The sequence below is a fragment of the Macaca fascicularis genome, chromosome 14 (assembly GCF_037993035.2).
Source record: "Macaca fascicularis isolate 582-1 chromosome 14, T2T-MFA8v1.1".
NCBI lineage: Eukaryota > Metazoa > Chordata > Mammalia > Primates > Cercopithecidae > Macaca > Macaca fascicularis.
Window position 1 is genome coordinate 14,775,265 of NC_088388.1, and position 25,920 is coordinate 14,801,184.

Below are 25,920 nucleotides of genomic sequence, written 5' to 3' on the forward strand. Positions count from 1 at the left end.
ACCGACCACCCACCACTAGAAGCATGTCTCTCAGGGACACCAAGAAAGTGCTTTGAGAACTTCAATCAAATAGGCTACATGAAGATGAAGGAAAAAATTACAGCCTTTAATACAAAGGTGATATCAATTTGAATAATAATAGCATAACACCCCATAAAGTAGGTATAGTTTTAATCTCCATCTTCCAGATGGAAAATGAAATCTCAAAGAGATTGGAAAACCTTGCCCAAGGTCATTCAGCTAATAAGCCAGGATTCAAGTTCAGGTCTCCCACCTCTCTTGCCTCTACTTCTTTCCCACAGTAACAGATGTATAGAACAGACCCTGAAACCCAGACAAACTTCTTGCTTAGTGAGAGGTTGGGAGCTATCAGGGATATCACAGACTGTCATGTAATCTAAGCTTGGCATGAAGAAAGAGGTAGTATTTAAACTCATGGAGATGGGGAGTAAAAGTTATCTCGGGCATAGGAAAGAACGTGAGGCAAAGACTTAGGAAATGCTCAGACATTGTAAGGAAAGAATCATCACCTATGGAGCCTTCCAGACTCCAAAGAACCAGCTCTAATGAGGAGATACCATTGCATTGTCAGATAATAGTCAAAATAAGCATCCAAAACAGCCTTCCCCTCTTCCAACAGTGGGATTCTAGGGCAGGGATTACCAGGTGTACTTTGGCAACAGTCTTTAGTACCTTTGAAGGGCCAATCAAGGGTATTTTGAAACTGTCCAAAGAAAATTGTAGCTGAAAATCACTATCCCTGGAGAAGAAAGGGTGATTGGGAAACCCATTTACAATGGTATGAACGAATACTCACCAAGGGTCTAGAGCTGTGATAAGAACTTCCTTTTCTCTCACTGATGGGAACACACTTCACCTAGCAATGGGCCATGACAATGGGCCACTCCCCTCAGAACCCTCATGGACAAAAACCTACCCCCCTCTTAGATCTGACACTGAAGATGGAGAGTTAGATAGCACAGCCCAAAAGGGAAGGTGAAGACGGGTCTTACCAGTGCCGTAATTTAGTAAAGAACTGATCCTGCTGAGAACAGCCAAGATCCTCACTCTTGCCTAGGGGTAATCTCTAAGACTTCCCAGATCACTTGAGCAAGGACCCTATAGGGCCTTCACCATCTTGCTACTCCATAGCCCAGTGTGAAGGGTGGCAGGAGCCCCATAGGCTGGCACTGACCTTGTTTCCATTGTTGTACATGGCGACCAAGCAGTAGATGTGGTAGATGTGGCCGCATCTGGATAGCTTCCCTACCAGGTCAGGTTTTACCGTAGGCTGCGGGCCCTTGTAGCCTGAGGGGGCCGTGAGGCGTTCCATACAGATGGTGCAGTCCTGGGGAGGGAGGAGACACAACAGAGAGGCCATCAGCTCTCACCCAGCCTGGGAGATTTCCATATGATCTCAGAGGTCAGATGAGCTCTTACCACTTCTCTTCTAAAACGTCCACAAATCAGGGTGTATGTGCTTTCTGGAATCTAAACATCGTTTTATCTTATTTTACACAACAACGTCCTGAAATAATTCCTGGTACTGATTAACTTGGGCTCATCATCTAAATTATCATAATCATGAGGGCCATGACAATGCACTGCCCTTCTGTTTTGTCCTCCAATGGCTTATGGAGGAAACAAATGCTGTCGACAAGCCCACTGACGAGCTTTACTTGAGGTGAACCTGTAAAGGAATGTAAAGGAATTGTGTTTTAACTGTTCCAGAGGGACTGCTATTTAAATAAATGTCCAACAGGGTTTCTCAACCTCAGAACTATTTACATTTTGGGGAGGACAATTATTTGCTGTGAGGACTGTCCTGGGCATTGTAGGGTGGTTAGCACCATCCCTGGCCTCTGCTCTACTCACAAGGTGCTGGTGACATCTCCTCTCCTGAGAATAATGACAACAAAAATGTCTCCAGACATGGCCAAATGTTCCCTCAGGGGCCAAATTGTCTCTGTTTGAGAACCACTGTTCTGTATCAAACCCATTTTAAGGTGAGTTCTTGTGGCTTACCATACTGCTTTTCTGAAATTGAGACTGCCGTGTTAAGGTAGCTTAAAATCAACCAGCACTAGGTTGAAGGGGGAGACGGGAGAGACTGAGGTGCAGCTGCAGCTCTGGACCATGGCCCTTGAACCCTCAGTGTCAGCTCTGACCAGTTCTGTACCCATCAGAGCTTGGAATGAAGCCTCTGCCATATCCCGTAGAAACTGACAACGGCAGAGGAAATGCGTGTGGGTGATGGAGAGGTGAATCCCGTTCTCCTAACTCTGAACTCACCTCATCTGGTGGGTGCCGGACTTTCTGGAGATATTTTTTTAGCACTTCCTCTGGGGTTTTACCTGCAGAGACAGGAGGTTCAGTGGGTCACCGAGGCAGAGGTAAGAGATCAAACAGCCTTGCCATGCTAGGCATGACAGAGGGGGAAGTTATTAGGCAAGTTAAAAGCAAAAAGGGGAGGAATTCCTTCTGCAATGGAAGTTAAGAACATGGAAGAGAGTATGGATTGTGCAAAAGCAAGTCAGATGGTTTGAAGAGAAAGCTTTACTTCTTGCAGTCCCTTTTCTGACATCTCTGCCTGTTTTCAACAAACCCACTTTTTAAATTGAGAAGGTTTGAGTGGGTTTCTCTTCCTTGTAATCAAATGATTTGATAACAGCACTTTGTAAACGGTTACACGTTAAATAGACGTTAGGCACTTACCACCTTCATTTTAAAATTTGCTAAGTATAGTCTCAATTTATAATGTGGTGTCAATGTGAGATTATTTGTATGGGAAACAAGGAAGTTACGACCCACAACTCCAGAACAATCTTTCCTGGCTGTGGATGACACTGTCACCGCCAGCAAGCACAGCCCTGCAGCAGGGGAAGGGTGATCCTCTGGGAAGCATCCTGATGGGCTGCAATGATTTAGGGATTTTTTTGGGGGGACTGGACTCTTAAAAGGTAGCCCAACCTGAAGGTAGAGGATGGGATGATACAGCCTGAAAAATGATCAGTGCCACCTTGGGCCACTCCCTTAATTTCTCTAAGCTTCTGTTTTCTCACCTAGAAAATGGGGATGAGCAATAGCACCTACCTCAAAGGGTTGCTTAGACAATTGAATGAGCAAATGGATGTAATGCCCTTTAGCTCTCTGCCAGATAAGGGCCCGATGTGCACTATTAATAATAACAGGAAGAGTGGGAAAGTGTAAAATGCTGTTATTTCCTATAAGACTATGAGCAAGGCAACTGAGCTCATTTAAGCAGGGAAATCTTGATAGACTGGAAAAGTGGGACAAGGGTTTGAGGAAGTGGATCATGCAACAGCCAAAAGCTTCGATGCAGGCCCTTTCCTCTGGCTGCCCTGCTTCTCTTGTAAGAATTAAGCTCTAGTAATTAAGAGCCTATTTCTTGCCAGGCCCTGGGCTAAGTGCCACACACATATGATCCAATTTAAACTTCACAAGTTTGCAAGGTTGGGGCTTAGGGAGATGGTCAAATTTAACAACTAATGCCAGTGACCAGAAAGACCAGCCACAGAGCTAAGCTGGGGTCCTGCAATGCTAGGAAGGTACAGATATTGACCCCTTACTTGCCGGATTGTGTGCAGGTAGGAGGGGGTTCCTAAAGGAGGATTTCTGAGCATCTGTGCATTCTAGGGGGACACAGGACAGTGACTATATCCTGTCATTGATGCATTCCAGGATATACCTGCTGGATACCAGTTATACCAGTTGTGACTATTTTTACTTCATTATAAAGATGAGAAAATAGGGGCTCCATGTGGTCACCCAACTTGCAAGAAACAAAGGTACGATTTGACTCCAGTCTATTTTGGTTCCAATGCCAAAGTCATCTTTCTCTTCTAACATATTTTCTTTGTACCACACCTTATATTTTTATGTTTCTACACTTTTGCACTATATATTTTTATTTCTCAAGGTGTTTCTATATGATCCATACACAATCAGCTTTGGTATAATTATCAACGTTTACTGGTTAGGCCCACTCAGCAGATGCAGAAATTGAGGCACAGAGGGTGAAGCTGTGGCTATGACCCTTGGAGGTGGAGGCAGAGTCAGAGCTGAGAGCCAAGTCTTTGACTCTCAGTACCCCATGAGACAAGAGGCTGGTACCTTTCTTGGCTTGTTTTTTGGTGGTCTTGCGGCTTGTGTTGGAAACCCCTGGGATGGATTTTATTTCACTCTTGCTGACGGGGGGTGGGTGTAGGACCAGCTTTGGTGGCCTGGTGAGACACACAGGCAGCCCCGCTGCACTCATGAGGATCCCAGTGATTCCTGGAAGGGGCAGGGCATGGGTGAGGAAGGACCGGAGACTTAGCTCTCAACATTCCCCAAATTCCTCTTTCCCCATTAACCTACTCTCCTCCTTTCCAGGAGAAAGTTCTCATAATTCCTGGATTCTCTACCCTGCACTTTCCCCAGAAACTTATTTATTCACTCACTTATCTTCAATTGCATGCTTTCCTTTCAGTAATAAGTTCTTCTCCAAACTCTTCATACCCTTCCCATGCAATTCCTAAAATCACCATTTCTTTCATTAATATCCAGATTCTCTCCTTTTTTCCCACAAATGCTCATGACCTATTTCATCACTCTGATTTCTCTACCTTAACCCAGAGCACCCTGGGGTTTCTCTTACCTGCCAAGGCAGGGTTGACAGGGCTGGACCCATTTAGGTTCTTCACTGGGACTGTGGGGACCCTGTGAAAGGAAAGAGCAGATACAATGTCATTTTGACATGTGGAACAAAATGGACTAGTATTTAATTCTAATAAAATGCAGTAAGTGCATAACACAGCAGACAGCAGGAAGTGGCATCTTCAAAACCTAAGTCGGGCCGTGTCACTCCACCACTCAGAACCTCAGAACTATGTTCCTCAGTTCACTCAGAGTCAAAGCGAAAGTCCTAGCAAGGCCCACAGAGCCCGGCACGATCTGCCAACACTGCCACCCAGCTTCTCTTATTCATCTTGCTTCCTCTCATGTCACTCAGCTGTCGAGGAGCCAGGTGCATTCCTGCCTCAGAGCCTTTGCATATGCTGTTCCCTGTACCCAAAATGCCCTTCCACCAGACAACTGCTTAGTTTCCTCCTACAACTCCTTCAGTCCTGGCTTAAATCCTACCTACCAGGTGAGGTTCCTGAGACCATCGTATTGAATACTGCTACCCACCCCTGCATCCCACGCCAGGACTCCTGCTCTACTTAGGATCCTTTAAAGGAAATTATTGCTTATTATGCCTCCTTCTAGAATCCAGGCTCTACAAGGGCAAAATATCTTTGTCTGTTTTGTTCAGAGCCAGACACTAGCAGGCATTCAACTGATATTTGTTGAAGGAATGAAAACACAAAGAAGCAAGTTCAAACCAGGGTACACACAAGAGTCACCTAAGACGCTTTTAGAAGGACAGAGTCCCAGATGTAGACCAGAATATCCACCTGTGGAGCACAAGAAGTTGCATTTCCCAAAGCTCCTGAGAGGATGCAGATATAGTAATCCCCAGCAAAACATTTGGAACCACTGCTAGAACAGCTGTCAAGTCTCCTTTTCCCTGAGACATATATAAATACGAGGCAAAGCCTCCTCCCCTTCCTATCCTTTTCCCCAGCAACTCCAGCCAGGCTGGAGAGGAGATGGCGCAGCTGCCTGGGAAAGGCACGACCCCCCACAGCGCTGACTCGGAAAATATGGGACACATGGGGCTGGGTCTTGCGCCATCCCTTCTGCCACCCACACTCCTGCAGCTGGGCTTGGAGAGGCTAATGGACCCGGTCACAGATGACTCCAGGAGGCAGACAGCCTGTGAAGCCAGCAGCTCTGCTGTGGGGGCAGGACGGTGCTGGGAAAGCAAGAGGAGGGAAAAAAGAATATCTGTGTATTGATTTATCCATCCAAAAAGTATTTATTGAGCCCTACTTTGTGCTGTTGGCTATTCCCAATGCTGGGGGTCAGGAGTGAACACACAGCTCATGGTCCTTCTTCACTCACATGTTATAGTTGCCAACATTCACGGAGCTCACCTCCTCCCAAGACTGGCTCCAACTGCTCACAGCATACAAACCTGTCTAATCCTTCCAACATCCTATGCAAGAGATGCACTTATTAACACCATTTTAGAGACAACTACATTGAGGCACAGAGAGGTTAAGGAAACTTGGTAAGATCACACAGCTAAGCCAGAAAATCTGGCACCAGAGCCCATTTACCCTGCCACGCTCTTGTGTTTATGTAATCCTTGTAACATCCCACACTGCAAACATAGATCAGAAACTCAGAGAGCGTAATGAATAAACCCACCATTAGGAATGGGGAAAGCTGCAACGGGACCTCCATGCCAAGCAATGGGGTCTGTCTCTTCCCCTCATGTCTGTAAGGGAGGTGCTTCCCCAGCTCTAAGCTACTGTGAGCCTGCCCGGGGCTCTGTCCCTTCCCAGGGATGACGACATGTGCACCAATGCTGAGAGATGGATGTGAAAGAACAGATGTGGGGATGGGAATGTTTGTGTCTCACCAGGCCACCCAAAGCCACTTTTCTTCTGAAACTGTCCCCAGGATAAATCAAACCAGGATGGGAGGATGGAAGAGAAAGCTGAATACAAAACAAGGGCAACTGGGCCAAGAAAAGAAGAATGGACTTGCTTCTGGACTCTGTGACCTGCTCCCCAGGGCCAGGCATGGTATGGTGGATGGGGAGTCAGGAAAATCAGGTTCAAGTACCATCCCTGACGGGAGTTTCTCACTAAGGTAGTTAGCTTTTCTGAGCTTCAATTTCCTCATCTGTAAAACTGTGAGGGTCTTGGGTTAGAAGATGCCAGGGAAACTGGTTGACAACTTCCCACCTCAATATCTGAGAACAAGGTGGCCACCCAAGCCCTGAGTCCCCCACTTACGGCAGATTCTCCTCCCCCAGCTCTTTCCGGAGAGGTTTTGGGAAAAGACCTGGCTTCCTGTGTCCTGCTCCCAGCTCCCCAGCAGGGGGCAGCACTCAGGGCTCAGTCGTGCACCTGCCTTCTCCCTCGCCATCTCCAGACCCCCCACTCCAGCTGATAAGTAGCTGTGATCTGGGTGACAAAAGCCACCTTTGTTCCCATAAACTGGACTGGCAGGTTTCCACACCCAATCTGGCGAACCAGGAAATAATCCAATCCCCGGAACACCACACGTCTCAGGCAGCTCAAGAACTCAGGGGCAAGGTCTGGAGAGAGGGAGGGAAGGGCCCGCATGCGCACCTGGGACACACAAGAAGACTGTGGGTTCAATAGGTGGGAGAGATACATGTCCCTGCCACTTGAGGAGAGGAATGACATGGTAGGTGGGCTTGTCAGTGGGCTCTGGGAAGGAGGGGCCTGGGAGAAGGGGGGATATTTGCTTGTGAAATCCAGAACGGTGTAATGGAAGGAGCTCTGCACTGGCGTCAGGGAGTCTGTTTTAGCCCTGCTCAGCAATGACCTGCTTTGCCTTTGGGAGAACCACACAGCCTGTCTGCGTTTTGTTGACCATCTCTGAGTTACCACAGCTGGGAACAGGGCATCCTAAATGTCTGCCCCACGGGGGCCCTGTGAGGATTTAGGAACTAGGTCAAATAACTGTGTAAACAGCTGAGCCCTATGCAAGTTTGGGTGCTTGTTTATGCTTTTACCTCCCAAGTATAAAAGGGGCATTGGGCTGAAGAAAGACGTTTTCTGCTCTAATGTTCCAATTTTCTGATTCTGATTCTTGAGGTCATGGGTATCCAGCAGAAAGCTGAGTGCTAGGTAGTACTGGAGATGGTTGAGTTGACAACACCTGATCTCACCTCCCCCACTATTACTGGTTAAACCTTGGAGAACAGCCCATCAAGTCCCATCTGGTCACACCCAGTTGGGGCCCCAGCTACAAAAGCCTGAGTTCTCCTAGAAAACAGCAACCCAATGGCAGGCATGCATCTCACATCCTTCAGGCAACTCCATCAGCCAAAACTGTCTGTGCTAACCCCTTCTTGGCCAATCAGAAGACACTCTCTGCCCCCATTCAGTTGGGCTGTTCCCCGATACGCAGGGTCCAAGGTTTTGTTTCTGTCGCTAAAACATAAAACTAAGACAAGAGAAGAGAGCTGGCAAGGTGGCAGAGAAAGGAGTTTTGAGGGAGGGAGGATATCGCTGCAGGCACCACAAGGAGAAGCAGTATTTTTCTCGGAGTTATGCACCAGCCCAGGAATCCTCCAGCGGGACAAGGATCTTGTCTCTACGGCAACTGAGGCCTAGCTGGAGACAGAGAATCCTCAGCTCTAGAGGAGGGGGCTAGAGGGGTGGCGCTTGCCTCCACTGCACAGCCCCTTTCTTGCTTCCCTTTAGAAACCCCCTGCTTCTGTCTCTGAATAATTCACAGGATCTTTTGTTCCTGCCCCCAAACCTTTCTCTTCATCCCACTCCTCCCGCCCTCCCTGGTCTTCCTTTTTCCGTGGGAAAGTTGCTGGAAGAGGTCATGGGCAGAGAGAGGAGGGGGAAAGGGGCCCTGCAGCGACAGAAGGTTGATGGCAATGCCAGACAAAGGGAATAAACACGCTAATTAAATGGCCAAGAAAGGCTGGAGGAGAAGATGGGAGTGGGGGTGAGAGAGGTGGTAAGAGGTGAAAAGCAAAGGGCTGGAAGATCGAGAGGAGTAAGCGGGGGCCTCCCTCGTCAGGAAAACAGAGTAGAGAAAAAAAAACAACTTGTTTCTCTAGCCCATTTGAAACTGTGCTGCCCAGACCTCCACCCATTCTCTAGCCCCAATTCTATTAGCGGGCAGAGGAAATAAAGAAGATAGATAAAGCTGCTGACTCCACTCCCTCATCAAGATTCAAAGCCACCTGGGTGCCTCTCCCTCAGTGACGACATGAAGTCACTTGGCATTTGTCAAGGGCACCAGAGACAAGGTGGGATGTCAGACTCTACTTAGCTTTGACTTCAACTACATGGATACCTGTTAACAATAATAACAGCAATCACAATGACAGCAGCCTATACTGACTGAACTCTTATTATGTGTCAAGTACTGTGCTAAGTGTATACACTTAGCATGTCATTTGATCCTCATGACAACTGTAAAAGGAAGTTACTATTACTATCTCATCTTACGGGTGAGGAAACTGAAGACAGGGGATGCAAATCTTGCCCCAAGTGACACAGCAAGGCACTTGGGTTCGAGCCCAGACAGTCCTAGTTTCTGTAGGATGTGTTCTTATCCAGCACAGGCCCCCAGGATGGTGCTGTGTGAAACTGGGGAGAAATTAAGCAGTAGCAAGGTTTAGCCATCCATTCCCCGCTCCCAAACACTTCTGCCATCTCAGGGGAAGTCATGAAAATCTCATGCATCTCGCCAGCATTTTGCCTTTTATAAACTGCCTTTGCGTACAATGAGGAGCTGGGCTTTAGCCAAAAGAACAGTGGATCAGGAGACCAAAACCTGGGTTCCAACCCCTACTGCATAATACATGAGCTCTGTGTTTCTCCTTGGGAAATCAGTTCTGAGCAGGATGTCTGTGCGTAACACTTAGATCACAGAGTAAGAGAACGCACTGCCAACGGCCAACTCCCTTAGTGGAGATTTTCACGATAACTCCATGGAGGAGGTAAGGCCACTGGATCTTGCAAAGATTCTGTGGCTTACCTCAGTGACAGCGGTAGCAGTAGGGGCTGGGTCTCTGGATTTCCAATCCAGCACTCCTCCCACTCTGTGGTGTACCCTCCTTCATTCCTCCTCCCAGTACCAAACCTCTGTGTGCAGGGACCCAGCCGAGTATCAAAACAACCTTCTTAGGGCGGTCTGGACTTTCAGACTTAAGCACCCAATGCAATCGAAAACCATCCTGATCAGCTGGGATCAGGGGCAACAAGGAGAGCCAGGCCTCTCTGGAGACAGGAAGGGAAGACTGGGTGGCTGTGAGATGCTAAGACACCAGGGGCTGGCAGGCAAAGGTTGCAGCCACCACATGAACCTGGGTCACTTCAATTTTATGATCAGGAAAATCAAGAACATAAAAAGCAATACAAACAGGACCCACAGCATCAACAGGTTGTCACAGAAATAACTGAGACAATGTATGGGAAGTGTCTGGCCCATAATAAGTCATCACTAAAAAGAGGCCAGTATTTCAATTTGGAGTCACCTCTCTGGCTTCCAGAGAGACTACAGGAAAGAAACTCTCATTTTGCACCTACTGAACGCTGGGCATTGTGTAGGTACTTGGTAGAAGAGGAGCACAGCAGAGTCAGAATATGGGCTCTAGTGTCAGATGTCCTAAAGTCTGAATCCCATTCTCTGCCAATGATTAGCTATGTACCCTTGAACAAGTGAACATTTACTGTCTTCACCCATAAATGGGGTAATGCCTACTTGCCTACTTCATAGAGTTGTTGCAAGGATTACATGAGATGATAAAACCCCAAACTATAATATAGTGGGAGTTCAATTAATGTTGCCTATTATTGCTTAGTAGGCACAATCTTATTTTTTCTTTCTTTTTTTTTTTTTTTTTTTGATACAGGGTCTCATTCTGTCACCCAAACTGGAGTGTAGTGGTACGATCACAGCTCACTGCAGCCTTGACCTCCTGGGCTCAAGCGATCCTCCAGCCTCAGCCTCCCAAAGTGCTGGGATTACAGGTATGAGCCACCACGCCTGGCCACAATCTTCTTTAAGCCTCACAGCCACCCTAACAGGAGTATTACTGCCAGCATTTACAGATGAGAAAGTTAGGACTCCATGATGTTAGGGATCTGGTCCTAAATCATATGACTAGTAAGAGGCAGTCTCAACCAGAGTCCAGATCAGAGGCTGAGCATCAAACCTTCCCTCATCCACCACACCATGCTGCCTTCACCTGCAGCCAGGGGTCAGCACAAGATGAGGAGAAGCTTAAGTCTTGGCAGCCCCTCCTTCTTCTGATCCAGAAGATCTGCTGTAGCCTATCTCTGCTGTGAGTAAATGCTCTGAGGCAGCTGTGGAAGCACCTACCCAGAGGCGATCAGCACCCGAGACTGGGCAATGGCCAGTCGCTGCAGGTTGCTACGATTCAAGGTGGCCAGGGCCACCCTTCCGGTCTTGCCGTTGGGTCCTGGGGGGCTGGCAGGAGAGCCTACGGTTGTCCCAGTGGGCACGCTGGAGGCTTGTCTCCGGATCACCTGTGATGGGGCGGTCTTCACCGGGCCTCGAATGGTGCCTGTGCTGTCCAGTGGCTTGGCCCCAGAGCCTGGTGGTGGGGGCAGCCTGACCACTCCGGGAGGGGGCAAGTTCTTGCGGGTCACTGGTGGCTGTAGGGGCCCAGTGCTGCCATTGACCACAGCTGCCTTAACACTCATCACCAAGACACACTGGGGACAGGAGCAGGGGGACATGGGGGGCGAGGTGGCTGGCCCAGAGCTGACTGGCCAGGACTGAGCCTTAGGCAAGGTCCCCGTGACCATGGGGTAGATGAGGTCGAGGCGCCGGCGGACGCGGCGTTGGCGCTGGGTCTGACGGTTGATCTGGCCCATGGTGTTGAAGTCAATGACATAGCTAAAGCCAATGGAAGTGAGGTCGATCCAGGGGTGCTGCTTCTCATAGGCGTGCTGGATGGTGATGCCCACTTCCATGTCGTAGGGCGTCCAGGAGCCATTGTCGTTCTCCCACTCCCACACCACGCCCTTCCCAGGGGCTGAGGAGGGGTCATAGTAGTTGCGGCGAACTGGGCGGAGAGTTCCTGCCAGGGTGGGATAGGGGAGAGGTCAGAGTCAGCATGCAATTACATGAATGGCATGACATTAACAAGTCATGCCATTGCAATAATGGCAAACATTAAACAAGTCCTACTGTGTAGTGGGCATGACACTGCCTGAAGTGCCAGCTTTGAATGAAACTCATTTCTCCCTTTAAGACGTCTACAGTCCAACCACGGTAGAAGCAGATGAGTTATGACATGAAGGATATGGGTGGCAGTGTAAGGTAGCAGAAAGACTGCCTCCTGGTTTGTAGTCAGGACAACTTGGTTTGCAGCCAAATTCATTCCATTTACTAGCTATTATAGAACCTCTTAGCCTCCCTTTCCCTCCTGGGAAACAGGATAACTCCTTCCTAGAGTTTTTGTACAAATTAAATATGACTCACTTATTTATTCAGCAAATATGTATTTGTACCTGCCAGGTTCTGGATTTCATGTGAACCCTATGAATGCACTAAGGCATGTAAAACCCTTGACAGACAGTAGGTGCTCATAATGATCATATTCCTTCTCTGTTCCTCTAAATGCTCTTGTGCCAAGAGTCATAAGGAAAAGAATGCAGGGCTGTGGAAGCCTAGAGGACTGAGGGAAGACTCTGCCTCCACGCGGGAAGGCTGCCCAGAAGTGGCTGTGAGGGAGCTGGATCTCTATACATTTATGAATGCTGTCAAAAAAAAAAATGGTGTGTTACTATGAGGAGACGGGAAATCAGGTTGGGAAAACTCTCTCATATTTCCCAACATTAAGTCTTATATCAGCAGCAAAAGTAACATTCTCAATGGTCATGAGAATAATTTTATATTTATCTGATGTCTTTCTTTAAGAAGCTCAAACCCTCCTAAAGATAGGATTGTCTTAATTTTGACAGTCTCACGTTGGGGCCAGGAAGAGGTCAGGGTTATTACACGGTCATGGTACAGCAGATATGAACTGTCAGGACTGCAAGGGAACTGAACCTGTAACTGTTACCTCTTTCTCCCCACTCAAAACCTGAATCCTGACCCATTCTCAACCAGGGCTCATTTCATAGTATCAACATTAAGGCTAAAGATGCCTGGCTCAGGGTAGGGTGGGGAGGTTGGGGAGGGCCCCTGGGATGCTGGAATCTCTGCATCTGTCAGCTTAAGCTCTATCCATCAAAGTGGTGAGAAAAGGCTCCCTTCACCAGCCTCTGACCCACCCCTCCTCCAACCCAGAGGGATATACCAAGACTGGGGACAGAATCCCATTCAAGGAGGGAAGAAAAGAAACAATGGCTATTCAGGCCTTTGCCAGGGTCATAACCCGCCCCCCACCCCAACTCCAAGCCCCTTAATGACCCAAACATCAACATTCAGAGGCACAAGAGAGAAGCAGAACAATCCCCTATTCATCACCAGGGCCTCTGCTGGGGAATATGGGGGTATCTGGATGGGGGAGCAGAGGAGGGGGAGGCGATAGTTCCCTGGTTTGTCTCCATTTCCTTCCTAAGTGCCCAGCTTGCTGGGGGCAAAGAGTATGCGCTTTGGAGCCAACAGGGGTGGTTTTGTCCCTTCCAGCTGTGTGATTAAGCCTCAGTTTCCTCATCTGTTTGGGCCCCGGGTAGCGACTTCAAACGGTGGATTTGAGGATTAAATGAAGAAATGAATATAAAACTCAAAAATAGCACCTGTCACCATGGCAAGAGCTCAGTGAAAGTTGGTGATTATTATTGTAATTTATTTTCTATTATATGTCTAAGCAGGATGGAGAAGCCATGGGGAAGGTTTAGCTCAGGGTGTGTGTGTGTATGTGTGTGTGTGTGTGTGTATGTGTGTGTGTGTGTGTGTGTAGGGTGGTAGAGGGGTGTAAGAAAGAGAGAGAAAGTTTCTATATAACTGACACAGGATTTTCTTCTCGGTCACTTTGCAAGCCAGGGACCTCTGGCCGGCAACAACCTGCCTAGGCCTCCCTCGGCCACACAGCCTGCTGCAGGAGATGGCAGAAGATGCCCTGCTCACTCTGCCTACCTGGGCCAAGTTTGGCTGCACACCAGTTCCTAAGTTCTTGTCCCACACCCAAGAAGAATGAGGATATGCTGACAATTGAAGAGTGAGCAAGGTGGGGAGTTTTATTGAGTGATGAAACAGCTTTCAGCAGAGAGGGGACCCAGGGGTGGTCCCCCTACCCAAAATTGGGAAAGTCCTTGCAATGTGGCTGAGTCCGGGGCTTTTATAGGCTCAGAATAGGGGAGGGGCAGGCTGTAGGTAGTACTGGAAAAGGCAACATTTGATTGGTTAAAAGGCATTATTCAGAAAGAATCAATTGGGAAAGGGTAGGGAAACAGGAACAGAAGTTCTCACACTGGGTTGCGGGTTTCATCCTGGACCAGCAGTCCAGTCTTTCAGCCTTCAGGCTGTTTTTGGCTTGAAGGTAGGGTTTCACTGGAGACCTGCCCCTATCTGCCTAGTCATTGGGCTGCATTCTACTGCTTTCAAATTGGTATTCTTTATTACTTACAAAGCACCTCACATATCCTATGTAAATTTCATAGCAATCCTAGAAATACCTTTCACAAATGAGGAATTTAAGTTTAAAGAGTTTAAATGGCACTATTTGATATTCTCTCCAGGGTGGCAGGGACGGTGCAATTAATTCCCTCACAGATGTGCCTAAAAGACTTTTTTTTTTTTTTTTTTTTTAAACACAATGCCGTTATCAATCCTGGCGATGCCTGAGAGTTGTCCCAGAACTTCTGGAAACTACGCCATGGACCTATAATGTACCTTTCTAGGTTTGTTTTCCTCAGTCTCTGTGTTTTCTTCTATTCCTGCCCGACAGAGGCCCCTTTTATCCTCGTGCATTCCCCCAGAGTTCTCTGACTCCCTTCCCCACAATTCGCTACGTCCCTTCTACTGAAATGGCCTCCTTTGCCATTTTTACCTATTGAAATTCTCCTTACCATTCAGGTCTTAAGCCATTCTCCAACCATTTCTTAAAATGTTCTCCCAGCCCAGGCTCCACCCTCAGGAAGCCTGAGCTGTGTAGCTTGACTATGCTGATGTGCACCAATGTTTCAGCAACACTTTTCATACCAGCCTGCCTTAAGCGGGGGCAGGAATGCCACTGTGGAGCTCTTTGCATTCTTAGTGCCTAATGCAGTGTCTGGCAGTTGCAAGGGCTCCACAAACTGCTGAGACTGATTGAAGATTTCTGGCTACTTTAATATTTAATCATTTATCACATATCACTGAGTACTCATTAACTGCTATGGGGAATGCAGATTCAAGCATTCCTGAAGTAGCTTTCAGTCTAAAACAGGGTTGGAAGACAAGTGTGTGAATGACTATTTATGAGGCAGAACGCTTCACAAGGAGAATGCCAACAAAACGCGTGTTGGCAGGAAAATCGACCACGTCCCCTCCCTGCATAAATCCCTTCCATGACTTCCCATTAGGTTGAAATCTAAATCCCCCCTACCCACCAACGTACATGGCCCCCTCATAGCCTAACTCTGCCCACATTTCAGCTACACGGGCCTTCAATCTCTCCTCATTGCTAGGTTTCTCTGATTCTGGGCCTCTTCACAATGCTGGTTCCTCCCCAAAACTCTCTGGCATCTTTTCCATAGCTCTTCCTACAGGAAGGGCTTATTTCTTCAAGGAAGCCCCCTAGGCAGTCCTGGCCAGGTCAAATTCTCATTCCTTTTAAAAAATTTAATAGCGCTCATCTCAATGTGCAGTTACATATGTACTTATGTGTCTAATTTGATGAACATCTGTCCCCCTCACTAGACTCCCAATCCCATGAGAATGGGCATCAAGGCGTGTGCTCATAGTGGTATTCTCTATGCCTGCATGTCCTAGACACCCCGAAATGGTGATTCAATAAATGAAGTAACGATGGTTTGGAAAGCATTTCAAGCTGTGGAGAACATTTTAAGAAATGAATAACAAATGGCCTGGGCTCGTATAACAAAAATAATTTTGACAGGTAAAAATGGCAAAGGACAGTGTTTCAGAAGAAGGGACCTCAAGGCTAGTTGTGGAGTGAAGGGTGTCAGAGAACTCTAAAGGAATGCATGAGGATAGCGGTGGCCTCTGTTTGGCAGATTGGAGGGAAATATAAGGCATAGAAGAAGACAATCCTGGAAAGATATGTTAGAGCCAGAGCGGGTATGGAAAGTCTGAAATGGCAGGCTATGATAGATTTACTTTGTAATCAATGAAGAGCCACTAAAGTTTGTTAAGAAAAGAGGGGCAAGACCAGAGCCACTCTGTCCATTAGCTCCAGGTGCGTAGAAAGCTGTTGGCATAGAAAATGAAATGAAGGTGGCAAACAGGAGAGACCTTACAGAGAAAAAAATGGGTAAGACTTGATCATCAGTAGCTAAATGCTTTCCAAGTGAGGTTTGAAGATTGCCTCCATCAGAATCTCCAGGGGTACGAATTGAATCAGCAATGCCCTTGAGACCTACAGGCCAGCATCTCCCAGGCCTGGGTATGGGAATCTGCATGTGAATGGCCACCTTGAGTGGTGCACAGGTACACTCAAATTTCAGCTGCTGGGCTACGGGATCTATGTGCCTGTACCTATTAGGTGCCCAAATAAGATTCTAAATGACAGAATGAGTCAAAGAATCCTGGGCTTGGACCATGGGAAAGTGGTAAAATGGTGTCAGAGGGCTGTCAAGAGGAAGAGCTGGTTTTGAAGGGAAAGTTGTTGAGTTCAATTCAATGCTAGAGGAGAGTCAGAGATAACATGCAGACCTCAGAACCAAAGTGTTGAGACAACAGACATGGTGGGATTTTATTCTCTGATTATTTTCAGAGACCACCTTATTTTGGATGTGCTGGTTCTCAGCTTTTCTAGAATCAGGATTATAAACCAGATAATCTGTGAAGTAATGCAAGGAAAAGGGCTCCAGTAGGATAGGGATTGAGGATGTTCATAAACTAAGGATGAAGAAGGAGAAAGAAAATCAGTTTTTTACTGATTTTCCACCTGCGTTACAAAGCACCCAAAATCTTTCGGCTTCTGGGAAGTGGAAGGCAATGCCTTCCAGGCATGCACTGAGGTCTCTGGGACATGTTACACACATCTATGTAAGTGACTCACTGCCTACAGGGCAGGCACTATGTCTAAGAAGTCTCAGGCCACTCTTACCAGCGTCCCCTATGCCCACCAGAATTTTCCACAAGGACAAAGAAACATTTGGATGCGCTATTATTGCTATATCCCACATGTCTGGAACAGTGCCTGCGCTAAACAGTTGCTCCATAACTATTCACTGAATGAAGAAATAGGACATAGGGCACCTCATTCAGAATCTCAGCCCTGCCATTGACTAGTTGTAAACCCTTGAGCAGCTTAATCACTTTCAATTTGTTTCCTTACTTATAAAATGGGGATAATAATAGGTTCTTCATAAGACTGTTGTAAGGATTAAACCAGATAGTGTGTGCAACGTGCTTGGCATGATGCAGTCACATGGTGCATCCTGCACATTGTAACTATCATGTGGTCATCAGGATGCCTGCCTCCTCCACTTCTATGCTAACATAGGGTAGGGGGCGTTGTCGGGGGTGGCTAAAACTCAGCTTCTGTCAAATCATTTAATTCAACTCAACCTCTTTCTCTCCATCTGACACTTCTTACCACTTTAAAAGACATAAAGAAGGCAACACTTGCACAGGAAACTGTGAGCTGGAAATAACTCTCCTTCACCCTGTGCTTATCAGTATCATCACTGGCACAGGGACCATCCCATTCATCTGTTGATGTGCATGACGGGAGGAAAGAAAAAGAGGGAAAAAAGAAATCTTAATGCTGCTCTTCATTCTAGAAAAAGAAAAAAAGAGAAAAAAATGAGGCCTGACCATTTAGAGACTTGCTCAGGGGCACGGAGTAAGCAGTGAGCCTGGAATGAGAGCCACAGTTGTTTCTCCCACCCTCAGCCTGGGTCTTCCTCATCCTGCTACTGAAACCCTGGAGTTGATAGGATCAGGCGTGTTGAAAGGTACAGGGGGAAGTGATGCTGAAGTAAAGTTCTTCAGTCGCTGCCCTACAACAGAAAAAGGGCAACCCAGTCAAGGTAAATGATGGCAGGTGGAGAAGGCCTCACCGAGGCTTTTGGAAATGGCCAAGAGCCAGTCCCATCTATCTCACCCCATCTCTTCCCTTCTTCCAGATTCTCTAGCCCAAAATGCCTAGAGGAGACTGGCATAGAATGCAAATAAGAACAGACCCCTAGGTGGTCTGGGGAAGGAGAAGGGCCCAGGGCAAACAGAGGCGGGCAGACGGGTGTCTGCAACCTCCCAGCCATCTCCCTGGAGACAGGCTAGATGAGGTCAGGAGCCCAGGCAAGCGGAGAGCCTGAGGACTCTCTCAGCAGCAGAGCAAGCAACTTCTAAAAAGACAAAGCTCTCATGTCAGGAAATGTCCCCATATAGAGGAGGCAACAAAAAAGGAGAGGAATCGCCTCTGGGCAGGGGACTTCCAGCTCTCTTTTGTTTGTGGGGATGTTTCTGGTTCCCAGCTTTGAATTATGGCTTAAGGATGGTGGGTAATTTAATTAAACATTGCAAGGGCTTGGCCGAGGTTGCCTGGGAGCCACTGGTTTAAAGTTCCTACCCTGTCATGGCCTCATCAATGAGATTGAGAGAAACTATGTGTGTGTTGGTGGAGAAGGGAGAGGAAGAGGCTCAGAGCTCAGAAACCCAGAGATTCTTTTATTCTTCTTTGACAAGCGCCCTGACAGACCCAGCTTTTCTGGGAATTCAGCCCAGTGTCTGAGCACCCAGCACAGGGCCTGGCGCACAGGAGAGAGGTACTCGGGATGGCTGACTGACTCTAGCAATGAGTGGATGAAACCACAGCAGTCTGATGATAAACACACCCTGGGGCAGCCTTTAAAATGATTCAGGGCAAGTTCTCTGCCTGAGGTTTAAAGTCCAGGGAGCGCCATCCTCTGACTAAATTGCTCATCACCAGGCAGTACTCAACCTGTCCTCAGGTAAGAGTGATCAGACCTGGGACACGTAGCTTCTTTCCTTCCACCCAGTTTTCTCTACAACTTCACTTCTGTAGAAAGGGTCATGAACCTTTGTAGATACCTTGCCTATCCTAAGTCCCACCAAACTCAGATTCCACCTTTGCCCTTCCCAAATGTGGGAAAGGGGCTGAGACCTTTCTGTCACAAGGGTGGTTTTCCAAATGCTGCAGAGATTTAGTCTGAAATAGAAAAGCTAAAACCCGCTTTTTTTTTTTTTTTCCCCGGGACTGGAATCCGCTGTCAGGTGCTTTAACTGCTGGTCTCTCTCTCTCTGGTTCCACCTCCACGGCTCAGCTCCCCACAACACACACCCCCTCCATCCTCACCTCCTGACACCTCCACCCTCACCTCCACAACCTTTACCCAAGTTGCACAATGACGTTCTCTCCCCCTACCTCAGCCACACTTAATCCTCTTTCTCAATCTCCCCACATTCCTCTCTATTCTCTCCTCCTCCCAGTCTCCCTCAGCTCCACACACCGTTTAAGCCCCTCTAGATTCTAACACTTCCAGAATCCTCTCCCCAGAAAGCTCTCCTCAATCAGCCAGTATCCGCAGAGTCCTTGGCAAAGGGGTTGCTGGGAGTTATGACTAAAGATGGGGACATGAGGGTGGAAAGATACCCCTTTCCCATGACAATCCTAATTAGCACACAGGATGTGGGGGCTTTCCAAGGAAGCGGAGAGACTCTGCTCAAACAGCTGTTCACTGGGGAGGGCCTCTCAGTCATCTTCTCTACTTCCTCCCCAGCACACCGGCCTTTCCAGGCTCCTCCGTTACACTCTTGGGAAAGCCGAGCCAGAATTCCAGAAACAATGGCCCCCTCCCCACCTGTCACCGAAGGAGACGGAAACTCTTCCCAGGTCATCGATTAAGCAAGCACCGAGCAAAGAGGGGCAGTTCTGCTCTCCCTCGGGCAGCACCCTCACTCCCCACCCCCCACGACCCCATCCTGGAGGCTCCCTTCCTGGCTCTGACCTGGAAAGGCAGGTCAGCTGGGAAGCGGGTTTGTGCTGGCTACAGTGGCAACTTGATTCTCATGAAAAGATAGTAGTTTGGCGCTCCGGAAGACCAAGGGTTCCTTACGGGCTATGGTTTTAAGAGGAAGCGTGGGGACAGTTTCTCCTTAGGAATCTGCCTCCTCCTCCTCCACAGACAAAGGGAGCGGCTTCCCTGCCATGCATTCCGAAGCCCTGAGCCTCCCCCTCCTCTCTCCATCTGCTCCGGCCTGTTGCTTCCGCGCTTGTAGTGTGTAGCAGAGGCATTCGCCAATGCCACGGCGTCCAGGGTACCCCAGCCCCAGTCTCTCCTCCCAGGGAGCCCGGCGCTTCCCTTACCCGACTGCAGCGAGAACCTCCGGGGAATCCCTTCTTCCTCCCCCAGTTCCCACATCCAGGACCCAGCTGCCGGGAGGCATCCCACACAGGAGACGCAGAGGCAGTGAGATCGGGGGTGAGGGGACGTGTGGCAAGCCCCAGCGTGCCTGAGGCAAAAGAGGGTCAGGTCAGCCGAGGTGCCGGCCGCCACGGGATGAGGGCAGGACGCCTTTGCGAAGGGCTGGAATTGCCTGTAGTCTGGGGTGACCCTAGAATTTCTACATGGAAAGACTTAGGGCCACCAAGTGCTGAAAAGGGCGGGGGGGCATGAAAGGGGGTGGGGAGTGGATTCTTACCGACTAGGTTGAAGCTGGGTTTGCAAAATCAGAACACCAATACTACTTGCATGGACGTTTAGGGGGGAGAGAGGATTCTGCGAGAATCCAGGGGAATGAATCGCCTCCCACCACCTCTTGGTGACACTACTGCACAGAGGTGACGACTAGGTGGCCAAGGTGGGTTCACAGGGAGGGAGGTACCTTGGCAGGTTGGGAAGGTGGGAGCAAGCGGGGCAGGGGCAGGGGCAGCTGGCTTACCCGTGTCTTGGCGGAACTGGTTCATGGACTGCAGGTCGATGATGTAGGGCGCGAGACGGCTGTCCACCTGGCCCAGCACCACGCTGCCCCCCGCGCGGGGGCCGGCGCGGACCACCGCCTCAATGTGGTGGCTCACCGCCGGGCTGTAGGGACGCCAGCGGCCGTGCTCGTTCAGCCATTCCCAGACCACCACCGCCGAGGCCAGGAGCATGGCGAGCCCGGGGCTGCGGCCCGAGCGCCCGACCTCCTCCGCTTCCTCCTGCGCCGCCGCCTCCGGGCCTCGACCGCGCCCCCTGCCCTGCGCTCCCCCTCCCCGGGCAGCCTCAGCTCCGGCCCATGGGATCCTCCCCAGCCGTGCATCCACCGGGTCCGGCACACCAGGGCCACCGGGCTGGGACCGCGCGCCGCCGCCGCCGCCGCCGCCGGGGTCCGCCGCTGCTGCCGCTGCTCCGTGGGGTCGAGTCGCTTCATGCAAATGTCCAGCTCTCTGCAAACAGGCCCCCGCCTTGCAAAAGCCACTCGGCGGGCGCGCGGCCCGAGCCCCGGCGGCCGCGAGCTGGGGCTGACGGGGAGGCGAGGACCCAGCCCTCGCACCAGTTGCGCCTCGGGCTCTGCAGACGCCGGGGTGGGATCTCGCCGCACTGCCGCGCTCGGAATGGCACGCTCTGGTCCCCTCCCCTCTCTCTTTCCCTCCCCACCCCTTCACCGCACGAATTGCAGTAGCCGCCGCGGGGAGAGCTCCCCCTCCCTGTGGCTCTGCTCAGTCCCTTCCAGAATGAACTGCCCCTCCCAAGCGGGGCGCTAAGGCAAACCCGCGCCCGCGTGTGTTTCCCAGGTTCCTTGATGCAGAGAAGCGACCCGCCATAACACGGCCCCGGGACCACCACTGTCGCCCAGCCGCAACTTTGCAGCCTCCTTCCCCAAAATGTAATTTTCTCTCTCTCTTTTTTTTTTCCCCCTTAATGGAGCACGATCAGTGTCCGCAGCGCAAACTGAAGACACGCATTGCCTCGGGGCTTGCGCACGCACTGGCACACTCACAGTCGCAGACACGCGCGCGCACCCCCAAGCCTTCCTTGCCCCGGCTCCTATTACCTCATCCGCTCCAGCATCCTTAGCTGTCAGTCAAGGAAGCAGAAGCCACGCCCCCTGCTGCTCGGGCGAGTGCCCTGGAGCTTACCCGCCCCCTGCTGGCCTAAAGTGTCGTGTGCCGGCCAATGGCTACTCCAACCTCTGTTAATAGACCCAGTCCGAAGGGATGCAGCAATTTGGCTAATGATGGATTTCTATTACCTAGGTAGGGAGCAAATGTGGTTTTTCTGGCCAGATTCAATGTACTAGAGTCAGGAAGACGCATGTTAAATTAGTTTTATCTGCATCGTTTCTGTAACTAAAATTATGAAACACTAGGACAAACACAAGCTAAACTTATTTTGATCATCAATAGTTAATATGGAAAATAACCTTAAATAGGTAGGTTCTGACTAAAAGGGAATATTGAAGTCAGGATTATGCATTATGCTTGTCAAAGAACACAAATTTTGTTTTGTTGAGATTGCAAACCACATAAAACAACGAATTGAGTCTATCAAGATCCAAGATATAGGATGTGGGAAAGTAAAAATAGATTATGTGTTAGAGAATGGGATTGTGAGTCTTTTGAAATTATCAATTTTTTCATAAATATCCTAAGACCCTTTTATGTTTTAGAAGAGTTGCTTCTCCCTCCCTCTCCTTACAGCTGTCTCCAGTTGTTAGAATTTTCCATCCCTCTAACCTTTATCTTTCTCCCAACAGAGTTCTGAATACAAGCAAAAGAAAAAGTGTGAGATCTGTTCTTCTTCAGGCCTCTAAAGGCACCAGGCTCAAGGGACCTCTCAGCTTTGTTCTTTCTGGTCTTCTTGCACAGCTTGACCTCCAAAATGCCTAGTCAGCCTCTCCCTTAATTGGTGACTGTTCCTAATCCAACCCAAACAACACCACTCATTAAAATGTCGAGTTTCAGAATTAGAGCAAAAAGAAAACAAGCTAAGGATACCTCAATTAATTCTATCATAGGCCATTATTATTACCATTTTACAAATGACGGGACTTAAGGAATTTAAACTATTTGCCCTAGATTGCATATCTAGTTAAAGGGGAAGCAAGTATTCAAAATTTAGTTGGGCTGACTCAAAAGAAAATGCCTGTTCCATAGCATGTCCTCTATGACACAGAGGTGGCACAAAAACAGGCAATGTAGAAGTGTCTCAGTGTGAAAGAAGGGAAGGGAGAAAATGGTGGTAGAATTTTCTGGAAAAGAAACAAAAGTCAAACTGAAGAAAAAGTAATTTAAACATTTATTGGGCTAGTTTTATTTCTAGTCATAAAAATGGAAAGTATCAAAACTCAGGAAACTTTCTTACAGTCTTGGTAAGTATGAATCAAAAAGGGAAGAGTAATGATTCAAGGGGATATTGGAAGAACCAGCGAAAATATAGTCCCTGACCAGCTAAGCCAGAAATTCCCAGGTGAAAAAAGTCTAAACTAGATAAGAGGGCTACTAGCAAATGTTAGATGAACTGTTTGAAAGATGAATGGAAGGTCGAAGGAAACTGACGCCTACCTGCCTATGTCCAGCCTAATTTTGTATCTGGTCTTCTTGTATCTTCCATGTTAAGCACAACAGAGTATTACAGCAGAATAAAAATACCTTATGACATGCGAGAAGGTTTGTATGTAGTCTGATTCATTTGCAAGAGGAAGTGAATACACACACACACACACACACACATACACATATCCACACACGAGAGGGGTCTTTAAAAGTTTATGGAAAATGCGTATTATGAAAAAACTAGGCAGGTAGTTCAAATTTTCTTTTGCACCCAAATAAACTCATACTAACTTGTATGAGTTTTTGAGACAAAGTCTTGCTCTTGTCCCCCAGGCTGGAGTGCAATGGCGCGATCTCGGCTCACTGTAACCTCCGCCTTCTGGGTTCAAGCGATTCTCCCACCTCAGCCTCCCAAGTAGCTGGGATTACAGGCACCTGCTACCATGCCTGGCTAATTTTTGTATTTTTAGTAGAGATGGTGTTTCACCATGTTGGCCAGGCTGGTCTCGAACTCCGGACTCAGGTGATCAGCCCACCTTGGCCTCCCAAAGTGCTGGGATTACAGGCATGAGCCACCGTGCCCAGCCAACATTCTATTTTAGTATCCAAACTATATCCCCCAAATTGCCTTCTGTACCCATAAGTGGCATAAAAATCTTTAACCAAATGATATTCCAAATTTTTAATTTGAACATATGGTGGCTATAATAAAACCTCACTAATTGAGACTATGAAGCCAGTTTTGAACTGTTCAAAGGTACAATTTGATGATACTTCCAAAAAGGTCATTATTGTCTAACACAAAGGTTCAATGAAAAAGCCACTTCTCTTCTTTTTCTGTAGAATGTTCATAGACAAAATCCCCCCCTTTTTTTTTCAATTACCTATTATTATGTGATAAACCACCCTAAAAGTTGTGGCTAAAAACAGCAACAAGCATTTATTTTTCAAACACATCTGCGCTTTGGGGAGGGCTTCCAAGGACAGCTGGTCTTTGCTCCACACAGCATTAGCTCAAGGGAGCTCTCAGGAAAGCAGGTGGCTGGAATCATCTGTAGGCTTGCTCATGCATAAGTCTACTGCTTGATACTGGCTGTTATCTGGGCACTTAGCTAGGGCTATCAGCCCAAGTACCTACACATGGCCAGTCCATGTTATTGATTGGCATTCTTACAACGCAGAAGTTAGTTTCCAAATAAACCAGAGGCAAGAAAAAGAGCCAGGCAGAAGAGGCATTGCATTTTAATTTTTTTATTTTAAAATAATTGTAAATTCACATGCGGTTATAAGAAACAAGACAGAGCCTGTGTATCCTCAGCATCCTATAATACTCTAGGAAAACTATAGTGCAATACCACTGCTGATATTGACACGGTTAAGATTCAGAATGGTTACAATTCTGCTCCTTTATTGATACAATACCATTGTGTCACACATTATACAATATACATTTTGTATACAATATACATTTTCTGCACCACAAGGATTTCTCATGTTGCCCTAAAAGGTACACCCACTAATTCCTCCCCACTACCATCCTGTCCATAACTCCTGGCAATAACTAATATGTTCTCCATGTTTATGATTTTGTCATTTCAAGAATATTATGTAAATGGATCATAGAGCATTTAATCTTTTAAGATTGGCTTTTTCCACTCAGCATAATTATCGAAAGATTCATCCAAATTGTGTGTATCAAGAGAAGTTTGTTTCTTGTTATTGCTAAGTAGTGTTCCCTACTATCCATGGACCATCTTACTGTTCATCCGTGGAAGTTCATGTAAGTTGTTTCTAGTTTGGGCTATTATGAATAAAGCTGCTATGGACACTCTCATCCAGGTTTTTGTGTGAACATAAAGTATCCATTTCTCTGTGATAAGTGCCTAGGAGTACAATGGCAAGGTCATAGGGTAGTTGCATGTTTAGCTTTTTAACAAACTGCCAGTTTTCTAAAGTGGCTGCACCATTTTACATTTTCTCCAGCAATATAGCCATGATCTGGTCACTATATCTTCACCATCATTTTTTGGTCAGTATATTTTATTTTAGCCATTTTTATAGGTGTGTAGTGTTATTTCATTGGGCTTTTAATTTGTTTCCTTATTGACTAATAATGTTGAACATCTTTCCCTGTGTTTATTTGCCATATATGCTCTTTGATATCTGTTCAGGTCTTTTGCTGGTTTTTGTTTTTCATTGTTGAAATTAGAGAGTTCTTTTTATATTCTAAATATTGGGCTGGGCACAGTGGCTCAAGCTAGTCATCCTTGCACTTTGGGAAGCTCAGTCAGGAGTTCGATTGCCTGAGCTCAGGAGTTGGAGATCAGCATGGGCAGCATGGGGAAACCCTGTCTGTACAAAAAATACAAAAATTAGCTGGCCGTGGTGGTGCAGGCTTGTAGTCCCACCTACTCGTGAGGCTGAGGCTTGAGTCTGGGAGGCTGAGGCTGCAATGAGCTGTGATGGTGACATACTCCAGCCTGGGCAACAGAGTGAGTGAATCCTAGTCATAAATAAATAAATAAATAAATAAATAAATAAATAAATAAGTAAGTAAATACTCTTAGTGGATATATAGTTTGAAAATATTTTTTCTCAATCTGTAGCTTATGTTTTCCATGCTCTTCATAGCATCTTTCACAAAACAAAATTTTTTAATT

The 25,920-nt window shown here is 47.7% G+C and overlaps 1 protein-coding gene and 1 long non-coding RNA gene across 2 annotated transcripts in view; one reads left to right on the plus strand and one right to left on the minus strand.

Moving 5' to 3' along the window:
* Window positions 1-21,321, minus strand: part of DTX4 (deltex E3 ubiquitin ligase 4) — a 36,016-nt gene extending 14,695 nt beyond the window's left edge. Inside the window, exons 1-6 of the mRNA XM_005577772.4 lie at window positions 20,665-21,321; window positions 10,999-11,722; window positions 4,661-4,722; window positions 4,135-4,296; window positions 2,293-2,354; window positions 1,196-1,348 (exon numbers count right to left, since the gene is read on the minus strand). Of these exons, the coding sequence (XP_005577829.2) occupies window positions 1,196-1,348; window positions 2,293-2,354; window positions 4,135-4,296; window positions 4,661-4,722; window positions 10,999-11,722; window positions 20,665-20,875 (1,374 nt within the window). The 5' untranslated portion in view covers window positions 20,876-21,321. The remainder of the gene's footprint in view (window positions 1-1,195; window positions 1,349-2,292; window positions 2,355-4,134; window positions 4,297-4,660; window positions 4,723-10,998; window positions 11,723-20,664) is intronic.
* On the plus strand, window positions 20,455-22,973 carry LOC135967011 (uncharacterized). Its single transcript, XR_010580790.2, has 3 exons — window positions 20,455-20,583; window positions 21,500-21,591; window positions 22,462-22,973. It is a non-coding gene; the product is annotated as an uncharacterized lncRNA (long non-coding RNA).
* The last annotated feature ends 2,947 nt before the right edge of the window (window positions 22,974-25,920 follow it).